The 19,825-nt window shown below is 34.8% G+C and overlaps 2 protein-coding genes across 2 annotated transcripts; one reads left to right on the forward strand and one right to left on the reverse strand.

Annotated features, from left to right (window-relative positions):
* Positions 1–688: 688 nt before the first annotated feature.
* Positions 689–10,307, reverse strand: LOC132039558 (preprotein translocase subunit SCY1, chloroplastic). The gene is made up of 8 exons (XM_059430036.1): positions 10,078–10,307; positions 7,577–7,719; positions 6,648–7,033; positions 5,682–5,981; positions 5,505–5,597; positions 4,183–4,306; positions 2,848–3,011; positions 689–1,121 (listed from the first exon to the last, which is right to left on the reverse strand). Exons 1-8 carry the CDS (start codon positions 10,287–10,289, stop codon positions 894–896), a joined length of 1,650 nt encoding a protein of 549 aa, XP_059286019.1. The 5' UTR covers positions 10,290–10,307; the 3' UTR covers positions 689–893.
* A 1,743-nt stretch (positions 10,308–12,050) lies between these two features.
* Positions 12,051–19,328, forward strand: LOC132039670 (uncharacterized). Its single transcript, XM_059430170.1, has 10 exons — positions 12,051–12,315; positions 13,602–13,754; positions 13,873–14,088; positions 14,415–14,597; positions 14,785–15,006; positions 15,996–16,112; positions 16,192–16,335; positions 17,078–17,179; positions 17,940–18,008; positions 18,665–19,328. The coding sequence occupies exons 1-10, from the start codon at positions 12,118–12,120 to the stop codon at positions 18,896–18,898; spliced, it is 1,638 nt and encodes a 545-aa protein (XP_059286153.1). The 5' UTR covers positions 12,051–12,117; the 3' UTR covers positions 18,899–19,328.
* Positions 19,329–19,825: the final 497 nt, after the last annotated feature.

The following is a 19,825-nucleotide window of genomic DNA, read 5'->3' on the forward strand; positions in this document are numbered from 1 at the left end:
AGAGGTCGTTTGCTTCACATGCTATTTATATGGGGTTATAATGCGGAGATTATTTATGCGATGAACAATAACGTAAGGATTCTTATGTAGTGAATAATAACACATGGAACGCTATGCAGGACTTACTAACTTGGGCAAAATAGAAAAACGCTAGATTTTCGCATAACTTAATGTTAATCTGTATTATTTATGCTTGTTGCTGCCGCCTCTTTTTTATCTTTCTCTATGCAGGACTTACCAACTTTAAGGGCAAAATAGAAAAACACTAGATTTTCGCATTACTTAATGTTAATCTGTACTATTTATGCTTGTTGCTGCTGCCTCTTTTTTATCTTTCTTTGAACGGAGGGTCTATCGGAAATAATCTCTCTACCTTCTCAGGGTACCGGACCCCACTTGTGGGGTTTTGTTGTTGTTGTAGTAGTAGTAGTCAAATGTAAGGTGATTAATTATATTTCTATGGTATTATCGCATATGTTCAAGAGTCTTAGATTACATGACATGTGGCGCATCTATTTTCTTCTTTTTCAAGGCTATAAGTTTCACATTTTCCCCTCAACCTGCCCCTACTAGTTAAAAGAAGTCCAGAGATCTTAGATTTTCTTGTACAAAGTAGCTTTTTATTTGAATTCAGAATAATGATATACTTCAAGAATTGAAAAGGGGGAAATTAGCTACAAACAAAAAATGACACAAAAAAGATGGCAGTTGTGCGCCTGCATTTTACACAGATCTAAGAAACATGTACATCTAAGTTAGTAATACGGACTATTAGAATAAATTGATTACAAATAGCAGAGTCTCTCACGTCCAGATTAAGTTCGTGTCATGGTGTTTACGTTCTCTTTATGTATTACAATCTCATTTCTCCAGCTTTAACCAGAAGTCCTGATTCAATATTTATTATCAATGTCGTAAAACTCTATATTCTTGTACTTTTGGGATATGATCTCCGCTTGCACTTTCCTTGCGGTGTCTGTAGCACAACCGACGAGAATAAGCACTGACGTGCCTGCAAAGCCCCGGAAAGCAGTGAGGTGTGTGGCTTGTTCAATCACAGCAGGGCCAGCAGCGAGAACTGCCAAAAATGCAGAACCGAGAACTGATATCCGGCTGAGTACCTGTAAATTCCCCATTTAAGGCATGAATCAAGACAAAGTCTTTAAGCCTTTAATAAGATTACCAAGTGCAGCTATTCATATGGTATATATGCAGTTGATCAATAACTTACCTATTCTAGAGAATCAAGTATACAGGGAAGGTACACTATCCTTGTTAGAAAAGAAATGGAGAAGTGAAACCAAACCACCAAAAGTTGTGGTGGGATGGATAGTATCCTTCCACCCTTAACCAAAGATCTCGGATTCGAGCCTTGAGAATGGAGGAACTCCAGTTAGAGAGCTTCCCCATTTAATGGGTCTTATGTGACACGAATTCGGATTAATCAGGCCAACGGTATCAGATGGTTAAAACCAACAAAAAAAACCCACAAATCCAAATCATCTTGACAATATGCACCTTGCTTAACTGGATGGGTGGATTCCAATAAAGAGACAAATAGGGTGATTAGTGAAGAGATGGATCATATACCTTAGCTGCCACTATGCGGTTTTCTTATGAAAAACTCCGCATCCAAGTACTAGTTACGGCAATAACGGGATACTATACAAGCTATTGACGTTTCCTAGTAAGGTCACTAAGATTTCTTGACTAGTTCCGAAATTTTAAGAGCAAACCAGTAGGGGTTCTCCAGAGAAAATAAGATGGCCAACAAACGACAGTTTTTAAGTCGGCTAAATAGCTAAATAGATTCCTTTGGTTAGACCGAGGTATTAATTTGTGATATTTCCGTAATTTCAAATTTGGGCGGGTTAAAATGGGTAGAACCGATAACAGGTGGCTATAACTCACCCAATATTTTCTTTGGTCAAGATGAACGGGTCATTTGGGCTAAACAATGGGTCATAACTCAATCTGCCAACTCAAAAGTCATTTTCATTTGATTGTTTGCTCTTTTATAATGTGTTTACAAACCAAATCAAACCAATAAAGGGGGGCTTTCTTCTATTCATCATAACTATATCAAACAAACCAAACTAAAAATGAAAAACATATTTTCAACTCTTTGATAAGCTTTTATGAGTCAATATGGGCTGCATGCCTGCATATGAAGCCCAAATTAGTCCAAGCTTTTAGATTGGCTAACTAGAGTTAAGCCTAAAATGACCCACCAAAGAACACTTGCGCAGCCCAACCCTCCCAAATCTGGGTGGTTTGACGATTTATATTTTCTTGAACTAAATTTGACACTCCTAATTGTGACCTACAGTACTTTCATGCTATGTTGTTCGGACTCTTCAAAAATGTCAAGGGGTACGTGTCCGATCCTCCAAAAATAGTGCATTTTTGAAGGATCCAACAGTGGTGCGATAGCATTTCAGGAGAGTCTGAGCAACATAGCTTTCATGTAGTTTTACATTTTATTTCAAAAAAATTGAAGAATCTATGTCCAAATTCACACTAGACGATAGGGCATTTTGACCCTTGCATCTATATTCACATAAATGGGACAGAGGGAGCACATCTTATAACAAAGATCCACATAGATTAACAGTTCTTTTATAAGGAACAGGGCATGTCTTGCTAGATTAATACTAGAGCAGCCCATTGTTTCTTAGAGCAGTAACTACTGAGACTACCAAATTTGCGTGGACAATTTCAAATTAGACGTATCAGGTCATTATTTTACACTCTTATGAAAATGATGGGTGAAGAACATACTTGAATCAAGATAGACATTGGTTAGATAGAGAATGAGTTTCAAGGAAACAAAGAAAGCAATAATACCGTTTTGATGAATGCTGCTGTGCTTTTACCCGGTCGAACAAGTGGGATTGAGGCCCCTTGTCGCTTCAATTGGTCACTGACATCATCGGGGTCCAATTGCAGGAATGTATAATAGTAATTGAAGAAGGCAATCATCAAAATGTTTGTCGGGAGATAGAAAGAACCTGAAAACGAACATCTGTTTGGTTATAGCCTTCAAAATTCTCCAAAGTGGAGAAAAACCTGGACGGGAAAAAAGAAATGAACTAACAACAATGAAGGGATAATTTCTTTCTTTTGCATATATCCTGTTAGTTGAAAACACAATACCATCTTTATCATATACCTTCTCTTTCCAAAATGATACTCACTGATAATCTATTTCAGAGAGGAGTTAGAACACATCCCACATGAAATCACATATTCCTCTTGACTACAAGGCTTTAATGAGAATAACACCTATTCCATCTTATAGACGCCACTTCTGTTTCTGCTTCTAGTTTGTTCTATCTTCTGCTAGGGGTGGGCAAAATTAACTCATGGAAACATGACCCACCCAACCCGTGCAGTAGGGATCTAGTAGCTCAGTTGGTTGGCTACCTGAACTTTCACCTTGTTGGTGAGGGTTCGAATCCCCACTTGTAATCCCCTTCCCCATTTCCCCTTCCCCTGCCCCCTATGAAAAAAAAAAAAAAAAAAAAAAAAAAAAAACCCAACCTGTTCAAGTTTGGGCGGGTCACTGACACACTCATTTGTTGGCTCAGCCCTTTTTGCCCCGCCCAATTCAGCCCATTTAAAAATTGGGCTGATATGTAGCCCAAATTGACCTACGAGAAACCTTGTCATAAAGATACTTTTTTGTTTGATATGTTATATATAGCCATAATAAAGAAAAAGAGAGATTTTATTAGTACTTAAAATATTATAAAAGAACAAACAAAGAAATTAAAACTTTGTAAGAATTGGGCCGGGTTGGGTTATACCGCTTTTTAGCCCAAGTAATGACCCGCCCATTTTGACCCACCCAAATTCAGCCCAGTCCGCCCATTTGACACCCCTAACTTCTGCATAATACCACTAACTCAGGAAAATTGTACAACGGGTTCCCACGGCTAAAACTCTTCATTTAGTGATAGTTTGGCAATTTGTTTAAAAACTTCTTACATGTGCACCATAAGTTCAAAGGGAGTTAACTCTAAGGCAGACACCTATTCCAGCACGTGCACGTGGATTGCATAGATGCGCCTACTTTGAAGCCACAAAAAGCCAGTCAAATTTCAGAAATATTCTCTCTCAGATAAATTCGATTGCATATGAAAAATGATGAGTAAGGTAACTGTGCTAGACTTTACATACCTCCAGGGTTTAAACCTAATGCAGCCTTCCTCAGGAAACCGACACCAGTGAAACGTGCCAGAGTGCCAGGAAGGGCTAGTGCTGATGTAGAGAAAATAATCGGCATTACTCCTGAACTGTTTACCTGCCCAATTAGAATTGTTATTGTAACTAAGTAGGATCATAATTTCATAATTGCAAAAGAGCTTCACCGAAAATATGAAACCAAGATATTTTAAATAACAAGTTTGTAGTTCAGAATGGGCGTATCATTAACAATATCAATGATTTAGTCATTTAGCTAATCCGCGTGCCCACTGTTGATTGCCAAAATAACTCAAATAAATGAATCCTCTCTTTCTGTTCCCTAATATTTCCAGTTCCCAGTTCTTGATGTCAAAAAATCTTATACACAACCAACATACACACATTGGCGGAGCCACATAGGACCGAGGGTGTTCGTCTGAACCCCCTTCGGCGGAAAAAAACACTGTTTTTACATGGTTAAAATTATTTTTTATGTATCTATAGTAGATGTTGAACCCCCTTAGTGAAAATCCTGGCTCTGCCACTGCATACACACACACATATACACAGAGAGAGGGGCCACAAGAATAACTTGAAATGTATGTCAGACATGACGACAGATAAAGTTATATTTTCAAAATGTAAGGCCTGAATTTGCCAACATCCAAACTGCTTATACCCCAGAGATTGGACGGAACAACATGTAAAACAAAAAACAGGTTTGATGTTTGGTTTCTGATACGTTTTTTGCTTTGCACCTCGTAACTTTATCCAGACGATAGGCAAGCATTTAAGATTTTGCACTGGTTGATTGATCATCATTAATATGGCAATTTATATCATGACTCAGGAGAAATATCACTTAATCTCCACCAAGGAGAGTTCTCAACAAAGAGACCTTACATTAATTTTTTTTTCTTTTTTCCTTTTGACTGGTTAAATGGGGTTTGAAGTTTGTAACACATTTCTGTCTACTAAAGGTGAGTTACTGATTGCAGACATAATTACGTAAATAAAAATTTGCTCTGTCTAACAACTTAAGCTTTATGATGAGGTGATCACACAATTCGTCGTAGTACCAAAGCAGACAAAGGCCTTGGATTCAAGTCTCACCCCGCCCATTATCAAAAAGAATTTCCATCTGCTTGGCTTATAAAAACAAATTAGCCTGCATTTGAAGGAGCTCATTGAAGATATAAATCAAGTAAAATAAATGTGCTTGCTCTAGCAGCTTGAAAATTTTAGATGAGGTGGTGACACTATTCAACTAAAAGTTCCGAAAAAACAAAATATAAACAGAGAAGAAGGATACTAACTTTAAACGGTAAGTATGCAGATTTTTGAAGTCCTCCTCCTGTTCTGCCAGTATACCTTGATGCATAATTTAGGGGAATTTTCCTCTCTGCTTCCTGGAAAATTCGAGCGTTAGCAAATGTCCCCTCAACGGCATGACAATGAGTTAAATTCCATGTAACCTAGACATAAGAACATACCTGAACGTATACAATGCTAAGGACTAGCAGGAAGAATGAGACTAGGATCCCGGCAAGCCCAACATAATTACCATCTTGATATGCCTGTGCAACGGTCCTACCAAAGGATGCTGGCAAGTAGGAGATGATATTTGTAAAGATCAAAAGTGATGTACCGTTTCCAAGTTTTAAATCAGTGATTCGCTCCCCAATATACGTCGTAAATACTGAGCCGAGGGTCAAGAGAACAACAGAAGAAATTGCCCACTCGGTACTGAAGTCATTAACATAAGGACGAAGGAACAATACTTGGCCAATTGCCTGCCACATAAATTAAAGATAAGTGTAATTTGCTAAGTAAGAATCAAATTCCAACAAACTAAATATACTCTATTGTTCACCGAAATATCTTATATACAGAATGCTTCTTCAGTATTTTAAGTAATACTCCTCTTTCATTTTATGTGGCGGTGTTTGACTGGACACGGAATTTAAGAAGGAAAGGAAGACTTTTAGGGCCCGTTTGGACGTGATCTTTTTTCCTTTTTTCAAAAATTATTTTCAAAACAGCATTTGGTTATACATTCGACTGATTTTTGAAAGAAACTTTGAAGATGAGTTTCAAGTTTGAAAAGGTGGTTTTGACCAAATTTCTTTTCCACTCACAAAACTTCTACTTTTTTTCAAGTTATATACATGTCCAAACACAACTTCAACTTCCAAATATCATTTTTCAACTTTTTTCCAAATACTACTTTTTCCAGATATCAAATTTTTTCCAAACGCCTACTTAGAACTTGGGGTCTTAAACATGTCATGACATTTCAATGGCTATAAAAGCTTGTCATAAAGAGAGAAATTGGAAATTTAAAGTTTTTATTTTCAAATATCGCAGGTTCCATTCTTTTTGTAATAGACTAAACAAGGAAAGAGTGTCACATAAATGAAACATATGCAGTTTCAATTTTTCCAGAAAAACAACATTACCTGTACTACGGCAAATCCGACAGAAGCATAACGAGTATACTGAAGAACTTTCTTTCTTCCAGCTTCACCTTCTCTTTTTTGAAGTTCTTGCAGCTTGGGGTAAATTTGAGCAAGAAGTTGAAACACAATTTGTGCATTGATGAAAGGAACAATTCCTAGGGAACATATTCCGAGTCGACCTATGCCTCCACCCGAAAAGGAATCCAAAGTACTTAATATACTATTCTCATCTAAATTTCCTACAAATGCCTCCCGATTTACTCCGCCGAGGGGTATGTAGATCCCGAGTCGTGACAAAGCCAAAAAGCCTAATAGCTTTAGAAACTTTCCTGGTAACGGGCCTTTGAAGAAGTCTCCAAAATCAATGCTAGTATCTTCAATTGCAGCTGGAAGTGACAAGAAATTCTAATCAAAGGCTAAGATATGTGGGTATAAATATAATCAAAGAGAAAATGACAAAAATGGTCTCTTATGTTTGAGGATAGGTTCAAGATATTCCCTTAAGTATCACTTGAGAAATTTTGGTCCATTAAGTTTGACAAAATTGAGCACTTTTAGTTTCCGTCAAATATTTAACAATTTATGTTCGTTAGATTTGACAGAAATAATGAGAAAAACAGATTTAACCATAAACATCAAGAAAGTTGCCTCAAAACTTAAAATATGCAACACAAAGCATAAATAAATTGAAAATAACAGAATCTACAAAAAATTTACCTCAGTTTCCGTCAAATCTACCAGACAGAGTTCAGTAAATATTCGACGGAGACTAAAAGTGTTAACTTTTGGCAAACTTAAAGGACTAAAACTGTTAATTGCATACTCAAGGGGCTGTTTTGAACCTATCCTCAAATATAAAGGACCAATTTTGTCATTTTCTCGTATAATCAACAACATAAAAATTACAAAATCTTAAATTGACAGGTTACCTGCCAACCCTCTAGCTGATGAATTTTTCTCTTTTCTAGTGTTTGAGGAGCTTTCGAATGTCTGAGAGAGCAAGCTCACTAAATTATCCCAGGATGATTTACCTGAATTGATACCCAATGGATCAAATACTGAACTATCACAGCTGGAGAAAGAGGATAACAGTCAGAAAGAAGAAAAGACTAAAGATTATGGAAAGTACTGCAGAAATAAATAAATAAATAAATAGATGAAATGGATCGACAACAGATAGCAGAGAAAAAAGACCAAGGAAGGAGAAAGAGAATGTGAAACAGAAGATAGCAGTTTAAGAATTCATGCACAATCCCTACAACTTCACAACCTCAAACGAAACCATAAGAAAGAGTATGGCTATGATGAAGACATAACAATTTGATATTCAACTGTTATAGGCTATATCCCCAATATGCATATCTTTCTCTAGTTCAAGTTTGAGAATTTTTCTTTCTTTTTAGCGAGCAAGAGTCTCAAGGTGAATAACCTTTTTGCAGAAAGTCCAAAGTCAAAAGAAAAAGGATAAAAACATTCGAATACAACTAGCCATATGTCTAAGCTTTCTCTGGATTACCCTCGCATAAGCCCCTTTAGACCAAATCTAGTATTACTTATTCCTACACTTCCTCTATTAGTTCTCAAATAAAAGCCTGTAATACACTCAGTAAGTTAGAAATTTGTTCAACTTCTTCCACTGGAGAAAAAGAGACTCTGTATATCTCACATTTTAACAGCAAAACGAGCCTTACAATTTGTCAAAATTAGCAATAGGACCATTTCACAATCCTCCTAAACAAACCAGCATCCAGATTTGGAATTCTTTTCAGGGAAAACACTCAACATGAAAGTAAATAATACAATCCCGGAAAGAAAGAAAAGAAAAGGAACACAAAGTCCTAAGTTCCACGATATTAGAAGCTCTAAACAAGAATCATCACAATAAACAATCAGAACGTTCAAGACCCTTTTCAGAAACAAATGAAATACATGAAGGAACTCAAAAATATAAAAGTATCAGGAAGTTCAAGTCTTTATCTTCACAACATATTACATCAAATTGAGCAAAAACCAAGTCATGTAAGAGCAAAGGGACCAAAAGGGTATATTTTATTTTCAAGAAAGTACCTGTTTGTGGAGTGAAGAGGCGTTAAAGACGTGTTTCCGAAAATAACGAATTAAACAAGACCCATTCCAACAAAAAGTGATAAAGATCAAGTCTTTATATATTCACAACACATTTTTTATCAAAATTGAGCAAAACCATAGGCATGTAAGAGCAAAGAGACCAAAGGGTATAACCCCAGATAAAGGAATTCAAGAGATTAGAAATTTCAACAATACCTATTACAGCAATCAGTGAGAAAGTTCAAGTCTTTATCCTTTTCACAACATAATTTTATCAAATTAAGCAAAAACCAAGACATGTAAGAGCAAAGTGACCAAAAGAGTACATTTTATTTTCAAGAAAGTACTTATCTTTGGAGCAAACAAGACCAAAAACCATTACAACAGAGTAAGAAAGTTCAAGTCTCTATCTTCTTCACAACATATTTTAATCAAATTAAGCAAAAACCAAGGCATATAAGAGCAAATAGACCAAAAGGGTACATTTTAATTTCAAGAAATTACCTATCTTTGGAGCAAACAAGACCAAAAATCATCACAACAAATAGCAAAAAATTTCAAGTCTTTATACTCACAACATAGTTCTAATTTTTATCAAAATTGAGCAAAAACCAAGGCATGTAAGAGCAAAGAGACCAAAAGGGTACATTATATTTTCAAGAAACTACCTATTACAATAAACAGTGAGAAAGTTCAAGTCTTTATACTCACAACATAGTATTTTTTTTAATCAAAATTGAGCAAAAACCAAGGCATGTAAGAGCAAAGAGACCAAAAGGGCACATTTTATTTTCAAAAAATTACATATTACAACCAACACTAAGAAAGTTCAATTCTTTATATTCACAGCATAATCTTATCAAATTGAGTAAAAACTGAACAAACAGACCAAAAGGGTATATTTTATTTTCAAGAAAGTGCCTATCTTTAGTGCAAACAAGACCAAAAACCATTACAACAACCACTAAGAAAGTTCAAGTCTTTATATTCACAGCATATTTTTCATCAAATTGAGTAAAAACTGAACAAAGAAACCAAAAGGGTACATTTTATTTTCACTAAAGTACCTATCTTTGGAGCAAACAAGACAAAAAACCATTACAGCAAACACTAAGAAAGTTCAAGTCTTTATATTCACATCATATTTTTCATCAAATTGAGAGTAAAAACTGAACAAAGAGACCAAAAGGGTACATTTTATTTTCAAGAAAGTACCTATCTTTGGAGCAAACAAGACCAAAAACCATTACAACAAACACTAAGAAAGTTCAAGTCTTTACATTCACATCATATTTTTCATCAAATTGAGAGTAAAAACTAAACAAAGAGACCAAAAGGGTACATTTTATATTCAAGAAATTACCTTTCTGTTGATTGAAAAAGACCAAGATTCCATGATGGGGCAGTTTTATCAGTGTTTTTTTTATGGAAACTGAGGCTACTAGCTTTACAAATTGGTGTGAACCTATTTACCTTTAAAGAGTGTAACTGTTTGGAAGTAATTTTAGTATTAGAAATGAAAGAATTGAAACATAGTGAAGAAGAAGAAGAAATTTCTCTAACTGTTATCAACATTATCCTCACACACACACACACACTACTCAATTCTTTCTAGAAAGAAGTCAGTTGAAGTTACCTTATATAGTTCACTTAAGTCAGTTTTTTTTTTTTTTTTTTAAAAATTTTAATTTTTGGTTTAAAGAGAATTGGTGATAAATAAAAGACAGTTATAGAGAAGTTAATATAATATAAAGAATCAGTTTCTTTTTTTTTTTTTTTTTTTTTTTTTTTTTTTTTTTTGAAGAAAAATTGGTGATAAATAGAAGATTGTTATAGAGAAGTAAAATATAATATAAAGAATTAATTTTAATTTTTTAAATATTATTACAAAATGTTATCGTTATAGACGACGGTTGTTATATAGATGTAGAGTTTCAAGAAAAAAAATATTCACCAATTTTATAAAAAATACGAGGAATTTGAAAATACCATTTATTATAGAAATAGCCTTTTCTTAAAATTATCTATCTACAAGAATCGTACTCAAATATTTATATATTTAATATTATATGAATTTGGTCGAACCTGTAAGTTATATTCTAGCCTAGCCCTCGATAGCAATCTCATAAAAGAGATAGGAACAAATATTTTCCAAAGAAGCACTTCTAACGTGTTTCAAGTTTTGATCAATTATGTTCTTGAATTCATATTTCTAACATTACAATTGAGATTTCATATAGTAATAAATTAGGTATAGTTAAGTAAGATATACTCCCGACAACAATAGTTCATAACATGTCGTATGATTTCTCTATGAAAGTTTGAAATTTAATACGTCTATCTTCTTTAATTTGTTTGTCTTACTTTTATTTTTAATTTGTTTTGAAAACAAAATGTTTTCTTCATTTTTTGATAGCTCTTGAATTTTAATTTTCATGTGCGTGTTTAAGACCACAAGATTCAAAAGTCTAAACCAGACAAACGAATTCATACGATATGAAGCAAAGATTAGAGAAGATTTAGGGGGCAATTTTATCATACCTTAGTAAATAACTTTTAATTATTATTTCCTCCCTTTCACTTTACGTGAATCTAATAAATCACCTCTTTCTATATTTGAAAAATAATTTACCTTGTGTAATGATTCATAACCACACAAAATATATATTCATTTAACACCAAGTTTAGCATAAAAAACTCGTGTTTACTTAAATAGGTTCACATAATCTTCAAATATTATATTCCCTATTTCAATTTATGTAATATATTTGTAGTTTGAGAATAACTTTTAAATTTGAAAATAATAATCATGAATCGTTTTTGTTTTCAAATATAGAAAAAGATCATTCTTTTGATAAAGAAATAAAGATATAAGTTCACATAAATTGAGACGGAAGATTAGTAAACGATACATAACATAATGTAAAAATGTGTAAGTAATTTATAATGTGTTTGTGCTGTGTAGTTTTTTTCTTATAGATTGAAATCGAAAATATGAAGTACCATATGTAACAAAGAGCAAAGAAAAATAACGAGAAACTAAACCAACAAGGATTGTGGTGTAGTTGGCTAGTGGTTGGTACTACTCTATTCTTATCCAAGAGGTCTCGAGTTTAAGCCTCCTTGGATACTAAGTGATCATTGTCAGGAATGCTTTGCCCCCAATGTGTGGCTATCCGGCACGAATTTAATGGACACGGATGAAAAAAAAAAGAAGAGCAACTTAGCCATAAAACTTAAGTTTTTTAGATAAAGGAAAAAAGAAATAAGCTATTTAAAAGATTCCTTTTTTTTTTTTTTTTTTTTTTTTTTGGGTGGTTTAAGACCAAAGGCTAAAACCCTACGCCATTCTTGTATTTCACTTTATTTCCACCAATTTCAACTCCTCACTAAAGCTTTAACAATGGAACTTGGAACTTGTTTCAATGCCTCAAATATCAATCAAAAGTTATTTTTATCAGCCCCCATCACTCAAAAAGCAAATTTTTCTTCAAGTTCTTGGCTCAATCACTTGAATTTTTCATTACCAACTAGAAAAAATTGTTCTTGTAAAGTAATAGCTAAAGGGTCATCCATCAGCTCGTTGAAAATTCAAGAAAAGGTTTTGTTTTTCTCAATCTGTTTTTTTTTTTTTTATATGAGATGCTGTTGTGTATACTTTGTTTAAACAATCTAGTACTTGTTTTGTTAGGCTCGTTTGATATAAGGGATAAGGATAAATAATCATGGGATTATATTTGAGATGAATTTATTTCACGTTTGGTTGGGATAAAATGGTGGTATAACTAATCCCGTAACCCGGGATTGTAGTGTTTATTTATCCCTGTGGGAGGGTGGAATAAGTAATCCCGGGATAACTAATCCAGGATAAGTTGTAACTTGTTTCCAACCAAATGACCCTTAGGGCTCGTTTGGTATGATGGATAGGCAAATAGTCCTGGAATAAAAATTTAGTGCCGCCTTATCCCACGTTTGGTTGGAATAAAAACTCGAGATAACTAATCCCGGGATTATAGTGTTTTTTATCCCCCATTGAGGGTGGAATAACAATCCCGGGATAACTTGTTTTCTAACCAAACGAGCCCTTTAATGTTTAATGCTGGGGTAAAGTTTCAATTTTTTGGAGAGTTTTTTTTCTTTCTTTTTCACTGTGTTATAAAGAATCTAGATGAAATAACCATGCCCTTGTCATTATTTTTGTTAGTTTTGATGGCAGAGTATATACTTGTTTATACTTGGTCCTGTGTGATTGCTTTATAAATGGAGCTTGGAACTTGTTTTCAACTGTGAATAATTTCGTTAAACAGTTCGTCCTTTTATTTTGTTAAATTTTTATGTTGAGTCTCTTCTTCTTTTTTTTGTTTGTTTTGGTATTTGAGGCTATGTTGGTATTGAGATTATCTATTTTAACAAATTATCTGTTTTAACATTTTTAATGTATTATTTGATGTGTGCTAACACCAATGGTGGTATGTTTATGCCAAAATTTTCCATGGAACAGAACTTAAAAAGGTGGTTAATTTGCTAAATTGCCATATGCATATTGCAGTAAAGGTGCAATCTTGATGATTAATAATTCTCTTTGTTTTATTATATTGATGTTAGACATAACTGCTTGATTTGTGATAGATGTAGATTTAACAATAACTCATTAATCTTCTTGATAGAAGTGCTTTGTGGTAAAAATTTGTTTTCAAAGTGAACTTATAAGTAATGAATAGATAATTACTTGGCCTTTTTCTTACAATTTCATATCTAGTGTGGAGTTCACCGGTACTTGGCTCATCTTCTTGTTATTGTCTCGTGGAGCGATAGCTCTTTTTTTACTTTTTTGGAGGAATTATCGCTTATGTAATATATTGACATGGTATTTTTTTGACTTCCCAGGTCATAGGGATGTCTTCTGATCATTCTCAAGATCTAGAACTCTCAAGTTTAACAGCTCTATGTCCGTTGGATGGTCGTTATTGGGGTAAAGTCAAAGAATTGGCTCCGTTTATGAGCGAGTATGGCTTAATTCGTTTCCGCATATTGGTTGAGGTGGTTACTTTTTCCTCCTTGACTATCTAGCAGGAAAGGCTTATTTTAAAATCATTTTCGTTGAGAATTTTTTAAAATGAAATTAAATTACAATTTTGATAATGTCTCTTTTTGTCAGATAAAATGGTTGATAAAAATGTCTCAAATACCTCAAATCGTTGAAGTTCCAAGCTTCTCTGAAGGAGCTCTGGCATTTTTGCAAGATTTAATTGATGGATTTAGTATGAATGATGCCTTGGAAGTTAAGAAGATTGAGAGAGTCACGAACCATGATGTAAAAGCAGTGGAATACTTCTTGAAACAAAGATGCCAATCACATCCAGAGATATCTAGGGTATGAATAAATTCATGTCGTACTTTCCACGTCAATCGTCTTGCTATCTAAGTAGGAAATTAGAGCTACAAAGATTTATGGTCAAACCTCTCCATAACAGCCATCCAACATTTCACTAAAACAATCATGTTTTTTGTGAAATCGATCTTTTATGTTATGTTATATCTTCCCTATAACAACATTTTGCTAAAGCAGCCAAAAAATATAGAAAAAAAAAAACGGCGCTCTGTTATAGAGAAGTTTGACGGTATATGAAAGCTATCAACCCCAGAAAGCTTTATTTTGCACGTGCATCTTCCTATAGTTTGTCCCTCTTTCTGTGGTAGGTGCTCGAGTTTTTTCACTTTGCCTGTACATCTGAGGACATCAACAATCTTGCCCATGCATTGATGTTGAAAGGAGCTTTGAACACAGTCATCTTGCCAGTCATGGATGAATTAATTAAAGCAATATGTGACATGGCCACAACACATTCTTCTGTTCCTATGCTTTCTCGCACCCATGGGCAGGTATACTTTTTTTCCCAGTCCTCTTGTTAGGTGTACTTTGATGAAGTTTTGATACAAGAAGCTTAACCTCCGGGAAGAATGATGGTCACATATATATCCTGTGTGACTGCATAATTTAGTTTGCTTCTAAATAATTTTGAACAACAATTTATTTAAAAGCATTACTCATTCTTTTTACAACTTGTAGCCAGCTTCACCGACAACCCTTGGAAAGGAAATGGCAATTTTTGCTTATCGATTAAATAGGGAAAGACGGGAGATTTCTCAAATAGAGATGCTTGGGAAATTTGCTGGTGCTGTAGGAAACTACAATGCACATCTAGCGGCATACCCCGAAATAAACTGGCCAGAAATTGCAGAGGAGTTTGTCACGTCACTTGGATTAAAATTCAATCCATATGTTCCTCAGGTTTGTTTCATGGACTGATTTCTTTTGATTTTTCAATCAGCGCCATGGTAGGTTTACTTTGCTTTCTTTTTTTAATTCTTTGTGTTGAATGTGACATAATTCATTTTGTAAATGAGCTTTATGCATTAGTTTGAGGGAGTTTATAGCTGCTTCTGAGGTACTCCAATGTGTTAGTTTATTCAATGGTGTTTAAGTAGGTTATAGGTAAAGAGTTTAAGAAAGACTTCTAATGCATAGGCCAAATATCTAAAACATACTCTCTCCGTTTCAATTTGTTTGTCTTAGTTTGACTTGGCACGAAGTTTAAGAAAATAAAGATCTTTTATTCTTGTGGTCTTAAACTGAAGATATAAAATGTACCAAAATGCTTTTAACCTTGTGGGATGTTGAAGTTAAAGAGTTGCCAAATTAGGAAAGAGACATTTTTTTTTTTATGATATGGGAACCCGCAGCCGCTACCCTTTGGGTGAGCACAGGGTAAAACCAGCTTCTGTGCAATAGCTCTCAAACCACACAGAAGAGGTAACCCGCACTAGGCAAGCCCAGTGCGACGAGCTCGACCCAGAAGGCAAATCCCCTACTGTTGTAGGCAGGGGGTTTCGAACCTGAGACCTCCATTATGAAAGCCCCATGCTCAACCAACTGAGCCACCCTTGCGGGTAAGAGACATTCTTTTTGATACGAACTAAAAAGGAAAGTAAGACAAACAAATTGAAACAGGAGTACTAAATTAACCCTTAGAATCTTGTGGTCTTCAACATGTCATGCCATTCATGTAAGAGCATGTCATTAGGGCAAAATGTGAATGTTAAATGAAAGAATTTCCAAATATAGAAATGTGTTGATGTTTTCGGAACAGACCAGAAAGGAAAGTGTGGAAAGGAGGAAGTATTTATTAGATTTTGTAATTCTTTCTGAATGAGCGCATAATTTAGCATTAACAAGTTAGTTACTGTTCTTCAACTTCTGACTCTGTTAGTGTAATGCAGATTGAAACTCATGACTATATGGCCAAACTTTTTCACTCGGTTGTCCAGTTTAACAACGTTTTGGTTGATTTTGATAGAGATGTTTGGGGATACATTTCTCTTGGTTACTTTAAGCAGGTAACTGTCCTGTATTTTGGTTTATCCTCTATTATTCTCTTGCTGGATATTGGAGTTAATAAATCTTTATGTTATGTAGACGACTAAAGCTGGTGAAATTGGGTCCTCGACGATGCCTCACAAAGTAAATCCAATCGACTTTGAAAATAGTGAAGGCAATCTTGGAGTAGCTAATGGAGATTTATCACATTTGAGTACTAAACTACCTATTTCACGCTGGCAGGTATGTCTAATCTGGCCATGTTATCATTATCTTTTTACTAAATATTCTGCTAAATAATTTAGCTTCATTTTTCGTTTGATTGGACACATATTTGAGTACTAGTAGTTTTTATTTACCTTGTACTCCTGATGGTCCCTTCTCTTAGGTCCAAAAAAGTCCTTTAAGCATCACTTGATCAGTTTTGGTCTCCGTGAGATATTTACCAAGCTCTGTTTAATTTTAATCAGAACTGTGAAATAAAAATAATAAATGGGAACTCACATTTGGAAGTATAATTTTTGTAGTTTATGTTTATTTTGGTCTATTTCAAGAATCTGATGCAACTATTTGAAGTGTGATTTCTACGTTCTTTGGATTATTTTGTGTCTGGTGTAGTTTTTTATGTTGCGGTTTCCGAGATTTTGACAGAATTGTGTTGTGTTTCTGGTTAATATTTTCATTACAGTTCCAGTTATATTTAACAATCAGAGTTTGGTTGGTAAATATTTGACAGAGACCAAAAGTGCTCACGGTTTTTTTAAGAGGACCAAAAGTGCTTGCTTTTTGGCGAACTTAAAGGACCAAAACTGTTCAACTGAATACTAAAGGGACCATTTTGTCATTTGTTCTTTAAAAGTTTGAAGCACTATATGATGTAGATAGCCACAGATTTAGAGCATGTGAAATTTTGGGTTCTTTCCTTTATCCGATGGCTTCAGTTGCATATTTATCTTGTTCGTAAATTTTTCCTTGTCATTTGCAGCGGGATTTGACAGATTCAACTGTTCTGAGAAACATGGGAGTAGGACTGGGACATTCCCTTCTTGCTTACAGAAGTGCATTACAGGGAATTCATAAGCTTCAGGTAAGCAATACAAGTTGAAATGCTATGGCCTATGGATTAATCATCTATCTTTGCATTACTTGCAATTTTTTCTAGTCATCTGTATGATCATAAATATGTGATGTCTGCCTGCTTCAAAAAAGCTAGAATCAGCAGTTATTTTTATTTAGTGCATTAATTGGAACCCTATAGAAAATCCATATTGCATGAGACCAAGATGTTTGACTCGGTAATGAAAACTGTGGGGTTATTTTTTTGATGTCTCATATAATAATGTCCAAAAATGTTGTTAATAAAGTGGGTTAAGAACCATGAGGATTCAGGTTCAAATGCCAGTGAAAGCAAAATTATTAGGTGATTTCTTCCCTTCTGTCCAAGCTTTGGTGGATAGAGTTACCCGATACCTATGCTGGTTGGGGGTAGCAGACTAGCAGGTACAGCGTGAAATTAGTCGATTTGCGAGAAAGCTGGCCCTGACAATACGGTTATCCAGACAAAAAAGACCACAACAAAAAAAATTTCCTTCCTAGAGAAGGCTGCACTTCCTATAAGTTCCTTTGTTATCCTTTCTCCTGTATTTTTTAAGGACACGTGGCTGCCAAATGCTATAAAAATTTATTTTCCCATAATATAAGTCACTGAAGAAAATTTGAATGCAGTTCTTGGAGAAGTTTCAGGGAAAGTCAAGTTTGAATAACCTGTATTCACGTACTCTTGCTGAACCGCTGAAGTATCAATTTTTTGAAATTTGTTATTACTGATTTGTCTGTTTATAATTTAGGTCAATGAAGGTGCTCTGGCTGAAGATTTAGATAAAACATGGGAGGTTCTCGCTGAACCAATACAGACGGTATGGAGCTTTTGCTTTATCTGGACTTATTGTTAGTATTGGTCAACCTGCAATACATATGCAATTCTTTTAGATTCCAAACTTGAGTTTCACCGAATGATCTGTGGAATATGTTAGTGGTAATGCTGGTAGTGTTTGCTAGGAATATTTTTCAAGGTCTGGTTTTTTGGAGAAACGAGCACCTAAACTACCAACTCTTTAAAGAAACAGGTGTGTGGAAGTACACATATAGTTGGCAAATAAAGTTCTTTAGTCCTATCTATTGATATACAGCAACGCTCAATCTCAAGCAAGTTGAGGTCAGCTATATGAATCATCACTGACAATGCCGTTCTGTTTAAACTTATCTCAGCCTAGTATTACACTAAAAAAATAAATACTTAGAGTTCTCTATATTTACTACTGGCATAAAAATCTCTGACATGACTAAAAGACTCCTAGAAAACGTAGGGCCTAAAGTAAACGTAACATACTAACATGTCTACCCATATTTCCAACTTATTGGTATAGCCTATATAGATCTTTTTATTTCATTGTACCCTATTAATTGCTAAATTTGCTTGAATTCCAAGGGATTGTAAGTCTTTCGAGACAACTTATGTAGTCTTATTATGAAATGATCTAAAGTTTTATTTTTTCTATTGTTTGGTATTTAGGTGATGCGAAGGTACGGTGTGCCAGAGCCTTATGAGAAGCTGAAGGAGTTAACCCGAGGAAGAGCGGTGAACAAAGAAAACATTAGAGAATTCATACAAAAGTTGGACATACCAGGTGATGCAAAGACATCTCTCTTGAACATGACACCTCATAGTTACATTGGAGCAGCTGCAGAATTGGCTAAGAACGTAAACGAGGCCATAAATCTTGTGAATGGAGTTCAGATCTCTTGAAACGGGAGCCAAAAACCTTTTGCAGCCGTCTTGCATCAGCGGCGGGAATGGAGCATACAGTCAACTGGTTCAACTTAATCCAACCTTTTTGGCGAGAGTATAAGTTATGTGGAAAATCACCATGATATCAAAAAACATTGAATTTTGAATCCCTAATTTCAAGAGTGTAAAGGGTTCAGTTGTAAGAACCTAAACGTTGGGTTCATCGAATTTAAATTTTGTATTCGCTTCTGTCTCCATTTTTTGCATGGAAGATCCAGTTGAAACGTGTTGATGAGCAGTTGCAGAGTCGTGTGGGATGTTCGATCCATGAGAAGGTTACCATTCACTTACCAACGTGCTAAACTTATTGGAACTATAACAAAAACTTGTTCTACTTGTAACTTATTCAGTGATCTGATCTATTTGAAAATTTTCTAGATTTAGTATATCCACATACTCCATGTATCTGCAAGCAATAGAGGTCTTTGCCTTTATATTTGGTGGAAATTATCAATCCTCAATCTTTTCGACCTTGGTTTTGTAGGAGCAGCTCAGAAAGATTGAGAAAAAGAATCATCTGATTTAATTCATTTTCAATAGTCACGAGATGATCATCTTAGAGTGATCCTTTTGTCGACGGATGCTCTTATTACACTCGTAGTCTCTGAAGGATGAGAACCAACTATGTAGCATCTACATCAAGAATTTAAGTATTGTATACGTCATTAGTCCGATCCTTTGTAGGAACTACCCGTAATAACGAACTTGCAAAATGAATTTGTTTATCATAAAGAGATTCGTCGTTCCTGTCCCTGCTTCACCTTAATTGTTATTTGAACAAGTAAAAGTTCCATCTTGGTCCGAGTGGGGATAGCATTTCTCTTTTGCATGTCCATGGAGTTTTGAAAAATCCAAACATCTCAGAGATAGATAGAGAGGAAGGAA

Source organism: Lycium ferocissimum, chromosome 12, assembly GCF_029784015.1.
Source record: "Lycium ferocissimum isolate CSIRO_LF1 chromosome 12, AGI_CSIRO_Lferr_CH_V1, whole genome shotgun sequence".
Lineage (NCBI taxonomy): Eukaryota > Viridiplantae > Streptophyta > Magnoliopsida > Solanales > Solanaceae > Lycium > Lycium ferocissimum.